The 15,938-nt window shown below is 38.6% G+C and overlaps 1 protein-coding gene across 2 annotated transcripts in view; it reads right to left on the reverse strand.

Annotated features, from left to right (window-relative positions):
* Positions 1–13,383, reverse strand: part of Sgcz (sarcoglycan zeta) — an 825,698-nt gene extending 812,315 nt beyond the window's left edge. Inside the window, exon 1 of one of the 2 annotated variants that reach the window (XM_075986547.1) lies at positions 12,534–13,383. In XM_075986547.1, coding sequence (XP_075842662.1) covers positions 12,534–12,572 — 39 coding nt within the window. In that variant the 5' untranslated portion in view covers positions 12,573–13,383. The remainder of the gene's footprint in view (positions 1–12,533) is intronic. The other variant, XM_075986548.1, reaches the window with a different exon arrangement.
* Positions 13,384–15,938: the final 2,555 nt, after the last annotated feature.

The raw sequence follows: 15,938 nt of genomic DNA on the forward strand, positions 1-15,938 counted from the left end.
AAAACACTATCCTGAGTGAGGTAAGCCAGACCCAAAAAGAGGAACATGGGATGTACTCACTCATATTTGGTTTCTAGCCATAAATAAAGGACATTGGGCTTATAATGCATGTTCCTAGAGAAGCTAAGTAAGAAGGTGAACCCAAAGACAAACACATAGGCATCCTCATGAATATTAACCTTCATCAGGCGATGAAAGGAGACAGAGACAGAGGAGCACGGGACAGAAATCTCAAGGTCCAAATCAGGAGCAGAAGGAGACGGAGCACGAGCAAGGAACTAAGGACCGCGAGGGGTGCACCCACACACTGAGACAATGGGGATGTTCTATCGGGAACTCACCAAGGCCAGCTGGCCTGGGTCTGAAAAAGCATGGGACAAATCCGGACTAGCTGAACATAGAGGACAATGAGGAATACTGAGAACTCAAGAACAATCGCAGTGGGTTTTTGATCCTACTGCACGTACTGGCTTTGGGGGAGCCTAGGCAGTTTGGATGCTCACCTTAGGAGACCTGGATAGAGGTGGGCGGTCCTTGGGCTTTCCACAGGTCAGGGAACCCTGATTGCTCTTTGAGCAGATGAGGGAGGGGGACTTGATCGGGGGAGGGGGAGGGAAATGGGAGGCGGTTGCGGGGAGGAGGCAGAAATCCTTAATAAATAAATAAATTGAAAAAAAAAGAAAATATTCTACTGTCAGATCCTCAATAAGAATTCAAGAGTGAAAAAAAAAAGAATTCAATGGTGTATATGCCAGAGCTCGAAGACTTATATCCAATAATCTTACAATGGATCATATGTCTTTTAATGTAAAATTTATGCATTGGATCATTTAAATCAAGGAGGAGAATATAACAGAGAAAGATGTTTGGTGGAATAGGAGCAATATTTCTTCTGTTAGTTTTTGTAGTTGCTTAGAATCATTGTCTTTGAGAAAAAATGTAAGCTCCAGTAAACATTTGTAATTCTTCACTGACTTTTCAGCTTATTATCTTGCTGGGTTTAAACTCAACTACTATTTGTCAGTAACTTAACAAGTAGAAAATGCTCTTTCAATCTTTGAATTCCAATTTTTTTCTGTGTATGCTGGAAAGGAATTTCATAACATTGAAAGATTACCGCTTACAAATTTAGTAAATAGCTTATCTCACTAAGCATAGGAGACAGAAATCTTAGTCTAAACGTGTTTTCAGATGATGATATAATGGCAGAAGTCTATTTATATCAGAGTAAAATACATTACTTCTGTGGTATCTATAGAACTTTAGCATTCCTGCTTTTCCAGTTGTCCTCTCAGAAGTTTCCAAAGCCCACTAGAAGTGTATATGAAATGCATTTTAGTCACAGTAGTCACAACTTGTATTCAAATGTTAGATATTCTGAAATCACGTGCCTTGGAAGTGACTTGGAAGTGGATGTTATAGACTCTGCTCCATTATCACATGGCAAAATAATATGTTCAACTGATTCCACTGTGTGTCGCATCTTACATAATTATTATATGCCCATGACTTCAAAAATGATTTAATGAAAAGGCCTTATCATTAAGAGAACAAACATGGAACTGTTCATGCTTTGAACCATGACTCACATACGAACTTGGAAAAAAGTTGATGAGATGAAATAAAACCTAAATGTCTCTGTTGCCTAGAGCAATCAATGGATCAAAACATCGATTTTATAAAGTGGCTTTGAAAACAAACAAAATGCTGAGTTAGACGGGCTTATTTAGTTTAACTTCTCATTAAACAATGTCTCCACACCAGATAAAAGTGAGGAGCCTTCTAATTTCATAGATTTGGCAATATGAGCAATTATTCTTCACAAAAGCCAAATTTGAAAGCAATGAGAAGTGAAACAGTGACTAATATCAGAATAAATTTGAATTAAAATGGTCCCAAAAATCAGTGTTACTGATCAGACTGTCAGTCCAAGGGCACTCAAGGTTTCACTTTCTTTCAAAGAGGCTCAGAAGTTCCTGAACTATTGCACAGTGAGATCCTGCATGTGGCATAGCTGATAGGCACAGCATTCTCATTTAACCCCTGTGACTTCAGTTTGTAGCTTCTGAAAAGTAAGAAAATTCTTAGAGGGCTGAAGCCTTTTGTAAGAGATGTATAATACCACGGCATGTTTTATAAGACTAAAAACTTACACATCACATAGTCACTGCAATTTCAAGTATGTATAAATTTGTTTATAGCACTTATTCTTTAAAGTATTTACAACTAGAAAAAAAACCTCTATTCTGTGCCCAATGGTTAGATTGAGATCCACGTAGTTGTTAAAATGGAAATAAACATGAGCCTTTAGGGTAAATGCAAAAAGTATTAAAGTCAGCTATTAAACACTGTTGTTTTAGGACAAACATCAGTTCTTAATGTTAAATCCCAAGCAGCTGCTTAGGAGCAGTGAAACTTACTTTGTCTTTAAGACGAGATAAAATATCTCATACATCTAAGGGAGAGGTGGAAAGCTCAAATACAATTCTATAAATCTTGAGGTAAGCAATCTATTTTCTTGGATTAACGTTTTCTTCGGTTTGAGGTTTTTGAAACACCGAAAGGCACTGAGTAAATGCCGACTCCTAGAATCTCCAAGAGGAAGTATTTTCCCACTTACGACTTTGTTTTCATATTTCATGTTTCATAAGATCACTCTTGCCCATGGAAGCTGATATTTTTGTTTCTACCCAAGAAAATTTCAAGGCTGTTTTTTTTATATTAGGTACATAATACCTTTCTTCCATAGGAGGATGTGAGATTACCAACAAATGTGAAAATTAGAAAATGATCATATGTGAGCTAGTGTTTGAGTATACATGCCCTGAGCAAAGATGAATACAGTACTTTTATGACTTTCACTGTGTTAAGGTTTTCACTTCTAATTTTTTTCAGCTGTAACTCAGAATGTTTACGGCTGCTAGCCATTATTAATATCGACGAGGCAAAGACCAAGCAGGGTGCTTGTACGAGGGTAAGAAACATAATGCATCTGGTTCCCCATCCTTCTCTGAAGTTCACACCAGCTTCATACTGTGGACTTCTTGTCATACAAGCAGTCATACCATAGCAATGACAGGCACAGAACTGCTTTGAGGAAAGCTTCTTCAAAAGGATGCCAACCATCAGCACTGTTGGTGAAAGGAAAGGCATCTAAGAAGTGATGCTCCTTCAACAGAAAATGTGTGGTATGCATTTAGTCAATCTGTTTGACCTAGAAATACTCAGACTAAAACGTTTTAGAAAATGCCTTCAGAAAGCATTATTGAATATCGATCTCTCATGAATATAAAAGACATGCCTTTTTGAAATAATATGTGACCATGCTTTTATAGTTTCTACATATATGACTTTTTAAAAAATTAGTGAAAATGTTAACGAAAAATTATGTCAAGAGCTGAAATAAAATTTATTTTATAGTCATTTATTTAACTGTGTTAAATATGAAGAATTTCTAAGGAGATCTTTAGCTTCATTGTAAATTAAGTCATCTAGTGTTCATTTTCACAATTCTGCTTTATCATAAATCTAAGTGCATGATAATTCACATTTGCGTGTGTGTGTGTATTAATTTTAAGACAAACTGAATGTACAAAATCTGAGGTAGAGAACCCTTGTTGCAAATCAAATTCAGTTTATGGTCTTTAACAAAATCAAAATTGGTAGTAAGCTGATAAGTAAAATAATAGAGAAAATATATCAATTTATATCATTTATATAGGATCTAATTTTCTTTCTTTTTTTTTTTTATTTATTTATTTATTTATTTATTAAGGATTTCTGCCTCCTCCCCGCAACCCCATTTCCCACCCCCCCCCCCGATCAAGTCACCCTCCCTAATCTGCTCGAAGAGCAATCAGGGTTCCCTGACCTGTGGGAAGCCCAAGGACCGCCCACCTCTATCCAGGTCTCCTAAGGTGAGCATCCAAACTGCCTAGGCTCCCCCAAAGCCAGTACGTGCAGTAGGATCAAAAACCCTCTGCGATTATTCTTGAGTTCTCAGTATTCCTCATTGTCCTCTATGTTCAGCCAGTCCGGATTTATCCCATGCTTTTTCAGACCCAGGCCAGCTGGCCTTGGTGAGTTCCCGATAGAACATCCCCATTGTCTCAGTGTGTGGGTGCACCCCTCGCGGTCCTGAGTTCCTTGCTCGAGCTCCATCTCCTTCTGCTCCTGATTTGGACCTTGAGATTTCTCTCCCGTGCTCCTCTGTCTCTGTCTCCTTTCATCGCCTGATGAAGGTTAATATTCATGAGGATGCCTATGTGTTGGTCTTTGGATTCACCTTCTTACTTAGCTTCTCTAGGAACATGCATTATAAGCCCAATGTCCTTTATTTATGGCTAGAAACCAAATATGAGTGAGTACATCCCATGTTCCTCTTTTTGGGTCTGGCTTACCTCACTCAGGATAGTGTTTTCTATTTCCATCCATTTGTATGCAAAATATATACATATTAGAGTATTACTCAGCAGTAAAAAACAAGGACTTCTTGAATTTTGCATACAAAAGGATCTAATTTTCTACAGTTGTTTAAGGTTATGAAACTATCATCTTATTATTATTTATTATATATCATTAAAAAACTTTTTGAGATAAAGTTTCATGTAGTCTGGCTGTTCTAAAATTTACCGTGTAGCTGAGGATGACTTGACCTTCTGATTCTCCTATATCTACCTCCCAATGACTAAGATTATTGGCATTTGCACATACCTAGGCCTCTATCACATACTCTTGGGCTTCACTACTACATGTCAAACTAAAAATAATGTAGCCCAAAGATTGGGGATGAACATAAGATTTCTTTTCTAAAGGTATGTAGAGTGAAGAGCTACTCTGTATGAAAAGTAAACATGTTGATTGCAGCTCAAATGTCACCATTCACATTGGAAACAAGAATGTCAGAGAAAATCCTTTACTCCATGAGCAAAATCTTCCAAACATCTCTGGAGTTTAAACTAAATGCAATAGCATAGATTTCAGAAACAGAAGACGTAGAACAGTGTCACTAATGCATTTTTCATTAACCGTTTGACTCTGAACTACAGTTTTAAACCCCAAAATAAGCAGCTGATAGCATATACCTGGTTTGATGTTCAAATGAAATATTTGAATGATGGAAACAGTTATGTTTGTTACATTTATCGGTTTGAAAATAATTTTCTTTGAAGAAGATGCAAACATGTCATTTTCAAAAAGTACAGGTAGCAATAGACTCATAGACCAGAGAATTGAGAGAGCAGATGTCCATGAGGTTTCTACCTTCTGCTTTTCCATCTTCCAGTTCTAGGCAGTGCCTCTGTTGAATTGTGAACTAAGAGCAAGCAGAATAGGTAAAAGTCCTAACCAGTGGTACTTCTGATTTACTAATTAAATACTGGAATTATTTTGTATGTACCTTTAAGGAAATTATTCAGCCACCAGTAAGAAAGATTAGAAGAAAACACTCCAGTGAACCCAGTTCCCAACCCTAGCATTCTCTACCCTACTAAAGCTGAAAACTGGGAGATCTGTGAGCCATGCCCGCAGAGCTGCCTCTGGTGTGTGACTGAGCCAGGATTTGAACTGTATGTGGTTGTGTGAACAGTCATTGCAACCTACACCACAAAACTGGACCAAGCAAAGCTTCCAAGGCAGCTAGATGCAAACTGAGTGCTTGGAGACTTTTAGATATCTCTGGGTTCTAATATTGAGACTGAACATTTCAATTAGCAGCAAAGTCTCCATTTTAGCCCCTCTTTCTCTGATAGCCATTACCCTGGAAGTCAGAGTCTTTGTGCGTAGATATAGAAATATTTAACTTTTAAAGATGTTTAAAATTTTCATCTTGGCTTAGAAGCATTTTGTGTTACCAATCTAACACCAAAAATATATGGCCATGGTTTATAGTATTTTTATTGCAAACCTACAAAAACTTACTTAGGCATATATCAAGACAACTCCCAAGGCACAGTTTTGCTGTTGCTGTGTGTGTATGTGTGTTTTAATATTTAGAACATGAAGGATTGTGATGTGTTTTGGAGAAAAACTTATCCTTTTTGTCATTTTTTTTTGGTTAGCTTAGAATTCTCTATTTGTTCTCATTGAAAATATAGAATCTCCCTTTACTCCTAATATTCATCCAAAATGGATACAGTCAAAGAAAAACACACATACTCCTAAAATTAACATATTAAAATCTAACTCTTTTTAATGAGGTAGCGTTGACTTTGAGACATTCAAAGGCTAAAAATAATCTTAAAAACATGGGTAGTTTTGAACTATTAAGCTTATAAATTTTTATATATGAACATTTGCCCATCAAATCAGTCAAATTGTAAATGCATATACTCAAAAAATCCATAGAGATCTGAAGTAAAGCAAATGCTCATTTTCTTTATTACCTTAAAGCTATAAGCCTGCTGAATTGCATTTTAGCTGAAATCCCAATACTGTATGAGAAATAAGTAAATAAATATCATATAAAAGGTATGCTCCAAAAATGCACACTGATTTATTGTCTTACAACATTAAGCCATCTTGCAGAGCCATTATTTTGAGTCCATAAATCTTGAAATATTCTTTTTACTACTACTTCAAGTCTTGATGTATCTCTGGTAAAGGCGAGAGATCAGCAAAGCTATAATAGCCAGTAGAAACTTGGGATCTGAGCTTACTAATGACAGCAATTGACGGACACTTCTCAAATTGACTATACAATTCCCAACAGCAGTTGCTTCCTAATTCTCTCTCTGTCAGTACTAAGTATGTCTCTTCCTTAAAGTTAAACCATAAATATCCACCTGCCTCTTTGTGAGTTCGAGACCAGCCTGGTCTACTTCCAGGACAGGCTCCAAAACCACAGAGAAACCCTGTCTAAACCCCCTCCCCCCCAAAAAACAAAAAAAACCATAAATAATGTTTAACTTATATTACTTAAAGTTTATTTCATTTATATTAACTGCATTTCTGGATTATTTAATTTAATTTATTTATTTATTAAAGATTTATGTCTCTTCCCCACCACCACTTCCCATTTCCCTCCCCCTCCCCCAATCAATTCCCCCTCCCTTGTCAGCCCAAAGAGCAATCAGGGTTCCCTGCCCTGTGGGAAGTCCAAGGACCACCCACCTCCGTCCAGGTCTAGTAAGGTAAGCATCCAAACTGCCTAGGCTCCCACAAAGCCAGTACGTGCAGTAGGATAAAAATAAAATCAACATTATAATCCCTGAGACTCACATGGTAGAACCAAGTCCTATAAGTTGTTCTCTGACCTTTATTGATAGGAAGGCTGCTTGTTGGTTCCCGACTGCTCAGTCCCAAAATAATCACACAATAACTATATTATTTAAATCACCACATGGCCCATTAGCTCTAGCTTCTTATTGGTTAACTCTTACATCTTAACCCATCTCCATTAATCTGTGTATCACCACAAGGTCGTGGCCTACTAGCAAAGTTTCAACACGTCTGTCTCCGGTGGCAGCTCCATTGCTTCTTCTCACTCCTCCCTCTTTTCTCCCAGCATTCAGCTTAGTTTTCCCCACCTAGCTCTGTTCCCCTATAGCTCTGCTATAGGCCCAAAGCAGTTCCTTTATTTATCAATGGTAATGACAGCATAGAGAGGGAAATCCCACATCAGACCTCCACATGTTCACCCTGGAATTCACAAGCCATACCCCCTTGACACACACGCACACACATATACACTAAAGGAATTTAAAGACAAAAAGGTTTAAAAGAACAAATGGTAATTCCTAGGCATGACAGAGATGGGAGAATTTTACTCTTCAATAATCAAACCACTTACTGAAATACCCTATATCTATCCTTATTCAGAAATTTCATTTTTGAATTAACAATAACATATGTGTGTTAAATATATATATATTTAATTCATGATGTTTTGATGTATGTATATGTAGTAAAATAACTAAATCTTAAATAATAAATTATATATATTTTATAAAATATAAACATAAATTTCAAATGTCTCATCATAAAAAATGAGATAAGAAACATGAATTAGCTTGATATTAAACACATAATTTAAAAACACCATGTTGTTTCCCATAAAGGCCTACAATTATTAATTAAAACAATATTAACTTTAAAAGTCAAAGTTAATTGCTACTAACTCTCTGGTTAGTTCTTTTTATCAAAAAGTTGTAATCAGATATAACTGAAGAGAAATTACATCTCCTGAGGATGTGAAAGAAGTCAAATAAGCCACTGTTCACATGTATGTTTCCTTATTCTTAACTAAAAAGTGTGAATATAAAAAGCAAGTTGCTAAAAATATGACATGTGTTGGAGAGTACTATTTTTCACTATGGAATGACTAACATAAAAATACCACCTACTTACACTCTTGCAAAGCCTCCCACACCGCAGCAAGCTCCACTTTTCTGGGCTGAGTGTCTTATTGATGAAACAAAAAAATCATTTTTAGAATTCATCTAAGTGCCAGCTCTCTTACTTGATGCGATTGTAGACAAATGTACTATGGTGTTTGTTACAGACTGCTGCATCTTGGAATGAACCACTTGTTTAAATGGATGCGAGTTTTTGCTAGGCAATCATTTCCTTCCCATACAGTACTTTCCTAATGGCCTAATTGTGTCATTCTGGGAGGGCTTTGCCTTGCCTATATAGGTCAAGTTTCAAGTTCTTAGCTGACGAAATTGTGCTCAATTTAAAGAGATAACATTAAGCAACTGTAGCCTACCTTTATTATATTATAAAAACAATTAAATTATCCTTATTAAAAAGTTGGTTTATTCATAGCAGGATAAGCTAAATAGTTTACTATTTTGTTCTTAGAAAAGAATTTTAAAATAGAAGCACTGTTCTCAGGCTATTCTAAGAGTAGAAAATTTTGTTTTGACTTCTAACCAGTTTTCTTCTTAAAGAGAATTTGAAAAGAAATAAATAAATGTTTAAATTAAACATCATTGTAAAACTGTACTATAGTCCTGGAGGTTTTCATTTTTCTGATCCTCAAGCAAAAATCAAATTATTCAAGAATGGATTATTAGCACTTTAAAGCTTAACTTTTTATACGTCAATACAAGAAAATAGAATTTGTCTTAAAACTCAATGCTCAAATTCTTCATTCTTATTCATTATCCTCAGGGTAATATATTTTAAAATGTGTACTCTGGGCCTCAGTGGTGCTCTGTTCTGTGATAAAGATAAGCTTATTGAGAGGGAGAAACAGTATAGCTCAATACAAGTCAAAATTAATATTAACATGTCAACTATGCAGAGGCACTCAGTACCCTGTAACTAGAACTATTCCAGGGCTGACGATACTCTAATAGCAATATTTGTTAACCCCCACATTTCCAAAGCAACAGCCCATATTCTGGGTTGCTTGATGTTGTCTCTCCTTTAAAACAAATACTGAGGCAAAATCCAGAGCCAAGTTTATATATTCAAAAAGAAACAGATCAAAGGGAAAAGAACAAACCACAACTCTTCGGCTGGGAACTGGATCCCTTTTCACCACTGGTTTGTTTCATCAGTGACATGTATGTAAAACAGAAGACGAAAATAATCTTGCCTTCATTAGCAAGCTTCACATACATAACTTTTGCTCAATTATCCACCAATAAATCCTTTAATGTGCATGCAATATTTATGATAATGATAGCAATGATTTCATATCTAATTGTTGAGGCCAATCTTTAGTATTTCAAGTTGGGGCAGAAAACTTTATTTGCTTCGCAACATATAGTAAATACCATTGCCCACACTCATAGCATAAATATGTACATGTAGATAGGTATTTTTGTCAAATGACAAAGAAACAATTTACCCTGAAATAAAGATGATGAGTAACACAATATCCCTTTCTTAAAACCTGAGCTTGACAGCTGCATCTAATAATTCTGACGATTTAACAGTGAGCTAGATTAGATTATTATACTATTCCATACATTTGTTTTGTTTTTCTAATCCCTGCAAACATCTTCCAGTACTTTAAAGCATCCTCAAAACTAAAGTTTATGTAGTTTTGCCTTAGTAAAATTATCATTAGAATGAACGGGTTAAAAGAGAAAGAGTCAAAACAGCAAATACTGCTCCCAAATAAGTGTCCTCAGCATTTTAATCCTTTTCCCTCTCCTCATCGCAATGGGGTTTTCTTGTATAAAGCCATCATAGAATAACTTGAACCGAAGTAACCTGAGAAACCCAAGTCAGTGGGTGCTCCTGTGAGAAAGCGATCCATCCCAACAAGCGATGCCACCACAGACCACATGATTTTCAGAGGTTAAATATGCCAAAGGTAGGGTCAAAAGCTGACAACACAGATTTACTCGATACATCAACTGTTTCCTAGTAAGGCTTGACTGCAGTGCCTTGCTTGTCAGCTTTGACCCTCATAGAACTATGTCCCTGTTACAACTTCTTGCCATCCGCAATAGAACTTTTCTCCTAGCATGCCTCATTTGTCCCCCAGTCGTCATCAACACTCTCTTTGCACCATTGCCTTCTAGTTCTCTATCCATGGCAATACAGTCTAGTACACAGTGCCTGTGAGAATCAAAAGCTAGGGTATAGTAGCATTAAACTTAAGTTAGTCATTGACTAACACCAGACAAAAGTTTTCACAATGGGCATGCTGTTTTTGTTCTATTAACAATGTATGTCTGTGTGTTCGGGAATTCATCATTAGGAACCTAAGGGGTGTTATGGGGAATGATAGCTCAAATCGTGTAAGAAAATGTTCTCCTCTGTTCTATGCCTTATTGTTAGCAAAAAATAAAAATAAAAAATAGCAATTACCCAGCTCTTTATATTATACACATCACATTCCTGTGTTCTTTTAAAGTAAAGCCTACTCCCTCTCCTGAAATACAAGGGTGTTTGGGGACTATAGCAAGTGATCTATTCAAATACAAGGCCATGTTCCTGTCTTGATACAATACAGAGGTAACAGGACTTTTCCATCCAGGCCAAGGTCTATTGATTGTGACCTTGGCCAAGGCACAGAAACTTGTTTGCCAACTTTAACTAGAACATTAGATCTGCCTCTTGTCCACTTCACCTCCTCCAAGGAACCCAGGAGCTTGGATTGAAGTGTTGTCTAAGCTGTCTTCAAACAGCCCAGACTCCCTGGAGCTACATACACAGGCAGTCACCAGAGGGCTCTAAGTTCTACCCGTTTCTTTCCTCATGTGGCTCGGGAATCACCAGGAGACTTGAGGACCCACTGCAATGCACACGCTTAGTGACTCATAGGGAGAAGGCAGGCTGCAGGGGATTTCCCAGACCTGAGCCAGCCTCTTCAGCAAACCCATTTCCCTGACTCTTCTTAACAAACCTCTCTCTATTGGTCAGGGTTCCCCAGCAGGTAGGGATATCGGAAAAGCCCTTACCCGGACAAAGTCCTAACGTATAAATCTCTAACAAAAAATGCCCCCAAGAAGAATGGTAGTGTACAAAATGCCCGGAGGAAGAGTAGGATGGATAAATATGTACGTATGTATGTATGTATGTACATACATAATTATTTAATGCTCCAGAATCTCTTCTTTTCAGCATTATCATCTACAAGTGAGCGGGACATTTAAACTATTTTGCGATTTGTTCATTTTAAAGTTCTTTCTTTCTTTTTACACCGGCCCTGCAGACAGAGATACCCACCAGCAGAGTGGTAAATTGGTGACCTAAGTGCTTTGGGGCCACTTCAGGGCTGGGAAGAGGAAGGGACAAAAGAACAGGCACTACATGGAGTGCAGCAACAGACCGAAATGGGGGTCTCGGACCCGGGAAGCTGGGCGGGGAGGGGCGCATGGAGGGGCGCCCCGCCTTCTCCAGACTTGCTTCCACAGGCGTCTCCCCTTCCCCAGTTCCTCAGACTCGGCCTGGTTACAGGATTAGGAGGTCTGTCTGTTCAGCTGGTGAAGACAGGCCAGCAGGGGACCCCAAAGTCTCTCCTCTCGCCCTCCCTCCGCAATAATTACCACCCCTTCGCGCCCAAGGCAATGGCCATCAAGAGAGAAATGGTGTGGGCGGCGGTGGGAGGAAGGGTCTCTGCCTACTGGTGGCCACAAACACCTCTGTGCTGCGAATTTGCGAACGGAAACAGGCTGTTCCGATGTCGCGCGGGGGCAGGAGTGGGACAGGAGAGCGACGAGAGGGGACCAGAGGCAAAGTGGCCGCGCATCTCGGACAACTTTGCCGGGAAAGCGGGCGACCTCGACTAGAGATAGGGCGGCCTCCACCTCCGCGGACCACGTCCGGACACCAATGAGCCTCGGGTCCTATAGTCCAGATGCCACTGTCACCCGAGAGGAGAGCACCGGGTGGCCTCCAGCGGGAGCAACCACGCGGAGGGCAGCCCCGCGCGGGAGGGCAAGGGACAGCCGCCTGCGTCTCCGCGGCCCTGGGAGGGCGCTGCGCCGGGGGATACCCCGCCCCAGATGCCCCCTCGCCGTCCCGCGGGACCGGCGACTACTCCAGCGACGCCGAGAAGCCGCGAGCAGAGCCCGGGATGCTAGCGCGGCAGAGCGGAAAGCCAGCGCCGCAGCCGCAGGACCACGTACCTTGAGCTCCTGGATGTCCAGGTCCGTGGATCTATCCATGGAGCGAAACTAAAGGAAGTGGAGAGGAACCGGCCAAGTTGCTCCCCGAACCGATCTAGTCTTTTAGTTTCCAGCTGAAACTCAGCTTTATCCTCCTCCAAGCCCTGGCAGCTTCTCTCAGTCTCATTCTCCGTGGTCTCGCCGCCTCCGCCGGTTAAAAAATAATATAAATAAATAAATACTAATGGTAATTCACTTTGTTTTTACTTCTTCAAAGATTTAGGGACAGGTGATATTTACCGCGGTCCAACACGGCTCAGTCGAATCAGGCAGAGGAGGTTATTTTTAAAAAAATTCCACTATTTCAGATTATTTCTTCTTCTGCAATAAGCTTAGAAACCAGCGAGTTGCTGCATCCCAAGAAAAAAAGCTGCTTCCCTGGACAGCATCATGCGGCAAAATTCAAGCAAATGTGTTCAAACTGGAGAGAAGAGTATGTGATAAAAGCCTTCCTCCGTCAGGCATACTCTGCTAGCTAATCTAGCACGCTGTGAGTCCCAGACATTAGCAATCATCAATTTCCCTGGCAAGATAACCGAATCCCCGAAGTCCTGCATAGACTTAAAAAATGTCTTGTAGCTAAGAGGTTTTTCTCTCAGTGGGGAAAAGACGTTAACAAAGTCTGAAGGGACCGTTCCCCTTTGAAGGTTATGCTAAAAGAGTTGAGAGAATAGGAGGTGACTCCCACAGAGAGAAAAGAGGGAGAGAAGAGAGAGGGAGACAGCAATTTTCCTCCCGCTTTGCTGTTTTACTGGCCTTCACCACCAGGTGACTGACTTCACTTCTCCCTTCCCACAGCCAACACTAAGGGGATTTCTCTCATCTGTCAAAAAGCAACATTTCCTCTTCAGACAAATACAGTCGCTGGGTCTTAAAGACTGCCCTCTGTCCGGAATCTACTAGGTGACAGGCATTTTAATTCAATTCTGCTCTTCCAGCGTCTTGCTCGGAAAAGCACTGGGAGACACAGGCTTGCATGTATCGTTTCTATCCAATTAGATCTCGGCCATAGCCAATTAGATCTTAGCTGTTTAAATGTCAGGTTGCTTTTGCCTTAAATACTAATTTTTAAATGATGAGAAGTACGATTGCTAAAGATTTCTTACCACGATTTACCTCATGGTAATGTAAGTTTTCTGCCGGTTCTTTAAATTAATTCTAACAGGTCAATGCGTTGCACTTGTAATCTGTAAATATGGAGATAGGGGCTACTTGGCTTCATTTACATATTCTAGTGTAAACACCTTGATTGGTTTTAAGGAATCTAGTCTCCCTCTATTGTGGCATATAAAAATCTCAAACGTAAAAAAAAAGCAATATAGATTCTTTTATTTTGAAATATATATATATATATATATATATATATATATATATATATATATATCCTTTGGAAAAAATAGATGGGCCTCTATCTACTCTTTGGACTCCCTCTCTAACTTCATTTTTATACTTCTCCACTGCTGAGTTCCAGCCACCTGGTCTACCTCTGCAGGTGCCATTTCCTCTACTTTAAGCTAACCCATGCTTTTGCCTCCCCGTCAGGACATCTCTTTCCTCCTCTGACTCTGTATGTTTATCATTATCCTGTTTCAGTCTAACGGCACTTCCTTAAAAAAGATTTTTCTGCGGGTAAGTCCCTTGGCTATTCTCTTTGGTAATTGTGTTACAACTGAACTCCAATTTATCATTATTGCATTTATGCATTGATTATCTGCTTGATTATGTGACTTCCTCAATAACCAATCTGATCCTGAGGTATTTTCTGTACTAGTCTGATTCACCAGTACATCAAGCGTCCAGCAGATAGTAAGCAGACAAATGTGCAATAAGCAGATAAAAAAATATGTGTAAGACAACTTTAAGGTGGGAATTCTAATACCTAAAAAAACCCAAATTTTCCTTTTCTCCCTTCATCCCCACTAAAATCTCTCTCTCTCTCTCTCTCTCTCTCTCTCTCTCTCTCTCTCTCTCTCTCTCTCTCTCTCCCCAGCTAGTCTGCAGCTAAGCCTGCAGGCTTAACTTTATCACTAGCATGCTGGGCTCCTTACTTTAGCCCATTTCTATTTCACATGCTTATCAAAACCATCTTTCTTCTTTGACTTCTGCCTACAGCCTTCAGAGATAACATCAAATACCGAATAGTCCATAATTAGTGGGCTGAACATCAAATCTGAAAATGAATATTACATGTTCTGTTTACATAATTATCTTACATAATATATGATGTAAAAAAATAAAGTTGCACATTGCCAGCACATGAACTTATATAAAACATAACTCCTTAAAGAGCTGCTTTTCTAGAAAGTATCGGTGATTCAACATGAAAAAAAATGATAATAATTCTTAAGTCAGAACTTTCATATGAAGTACTACTATATCCCCCTATCAAAGTGTCTAATTTTAGAAAAGAATAAAACAATATGATATATATGAATGTATTATCAGACATTAAGAGGATTTTTGTAGCTGTAATGATAATGTGTACTTCAAGGATGATGATGATTATTTTATTATATATAATATATACTAAAAATTTTATCATTCTATGATACTATTATACTTACCAACAAAGATACTTAAATTGCATTTTAAAAACACAAGTATGGTCATAGGCGGGTATGTGCATTATGAGCACATATATAATAACTTCATTTTTAGTGACTTTGAAATTCTGAACAAAGTATGTTCAACATTTGATGTTGGTCCAACCTCCATATTTTCATGAGCTACAGAAACTACTGGTGACCTCTAAATCAACTACATGTTATATCTAATTAAATGTAGCCAAAGACTACTGAGTCTTTAATGACTAACATGAATTTCCACAGGAACTCACTAGACTACCTCTTACTAAAACTCAAACAATGATAGTTGATAAAAAAAAAAAAGGCTGCAGTTTGCTACGATATATTTATATTACATTTTGAGACAATCAAAATTTTGTTCCACTTCATCTGAGCAATAACTAGATGAAGCAACCATCTGAAAACTGAATGGACTTGACACTTAAAATCAGGCAAGGCAAGAATGAGGATGTAAAATTAAAACGTCATAATTTCTAGATGTCCCAAATCACAACTCCAAGAATAAGACAGCTCCCCATGATGATGAAGGTAAGATCACCCTGGTACATAACATGTACATCACTCAATTTAGCAAAGATGTGCAATCCAAAAACAAACTGCACAGAGTGATTTCCATACCCAAGGAAGAGGAAGACAGTGTGAAAACACCTGCAGGTCCTGATATTTTACAATTGAGGTTCACTCATCCATAGACACATTCATCCATGTCACCTTCAACCACAGGTTTCAAAGCAGATGTATACCTGCCATCATGAGCATCTTTAAATTACAAAATTACCTG

This window comes from Microtus pennsylvanicus, chromosome 9 (genome assembly GCF_037038515.1).
Source record: "Microtus pennsylvanicus isolate mMicPen1 chromosome 9, mMicPen1.hap1, whole genome shotgun sequence".
NCBI classification, from domain to species: domain Eukaryota; kingdom Metazoa; phylum Chordata; class Mammalia; order Rodentia; family Cricetidae; genus Microtus; species Microtus pennsylvanicus.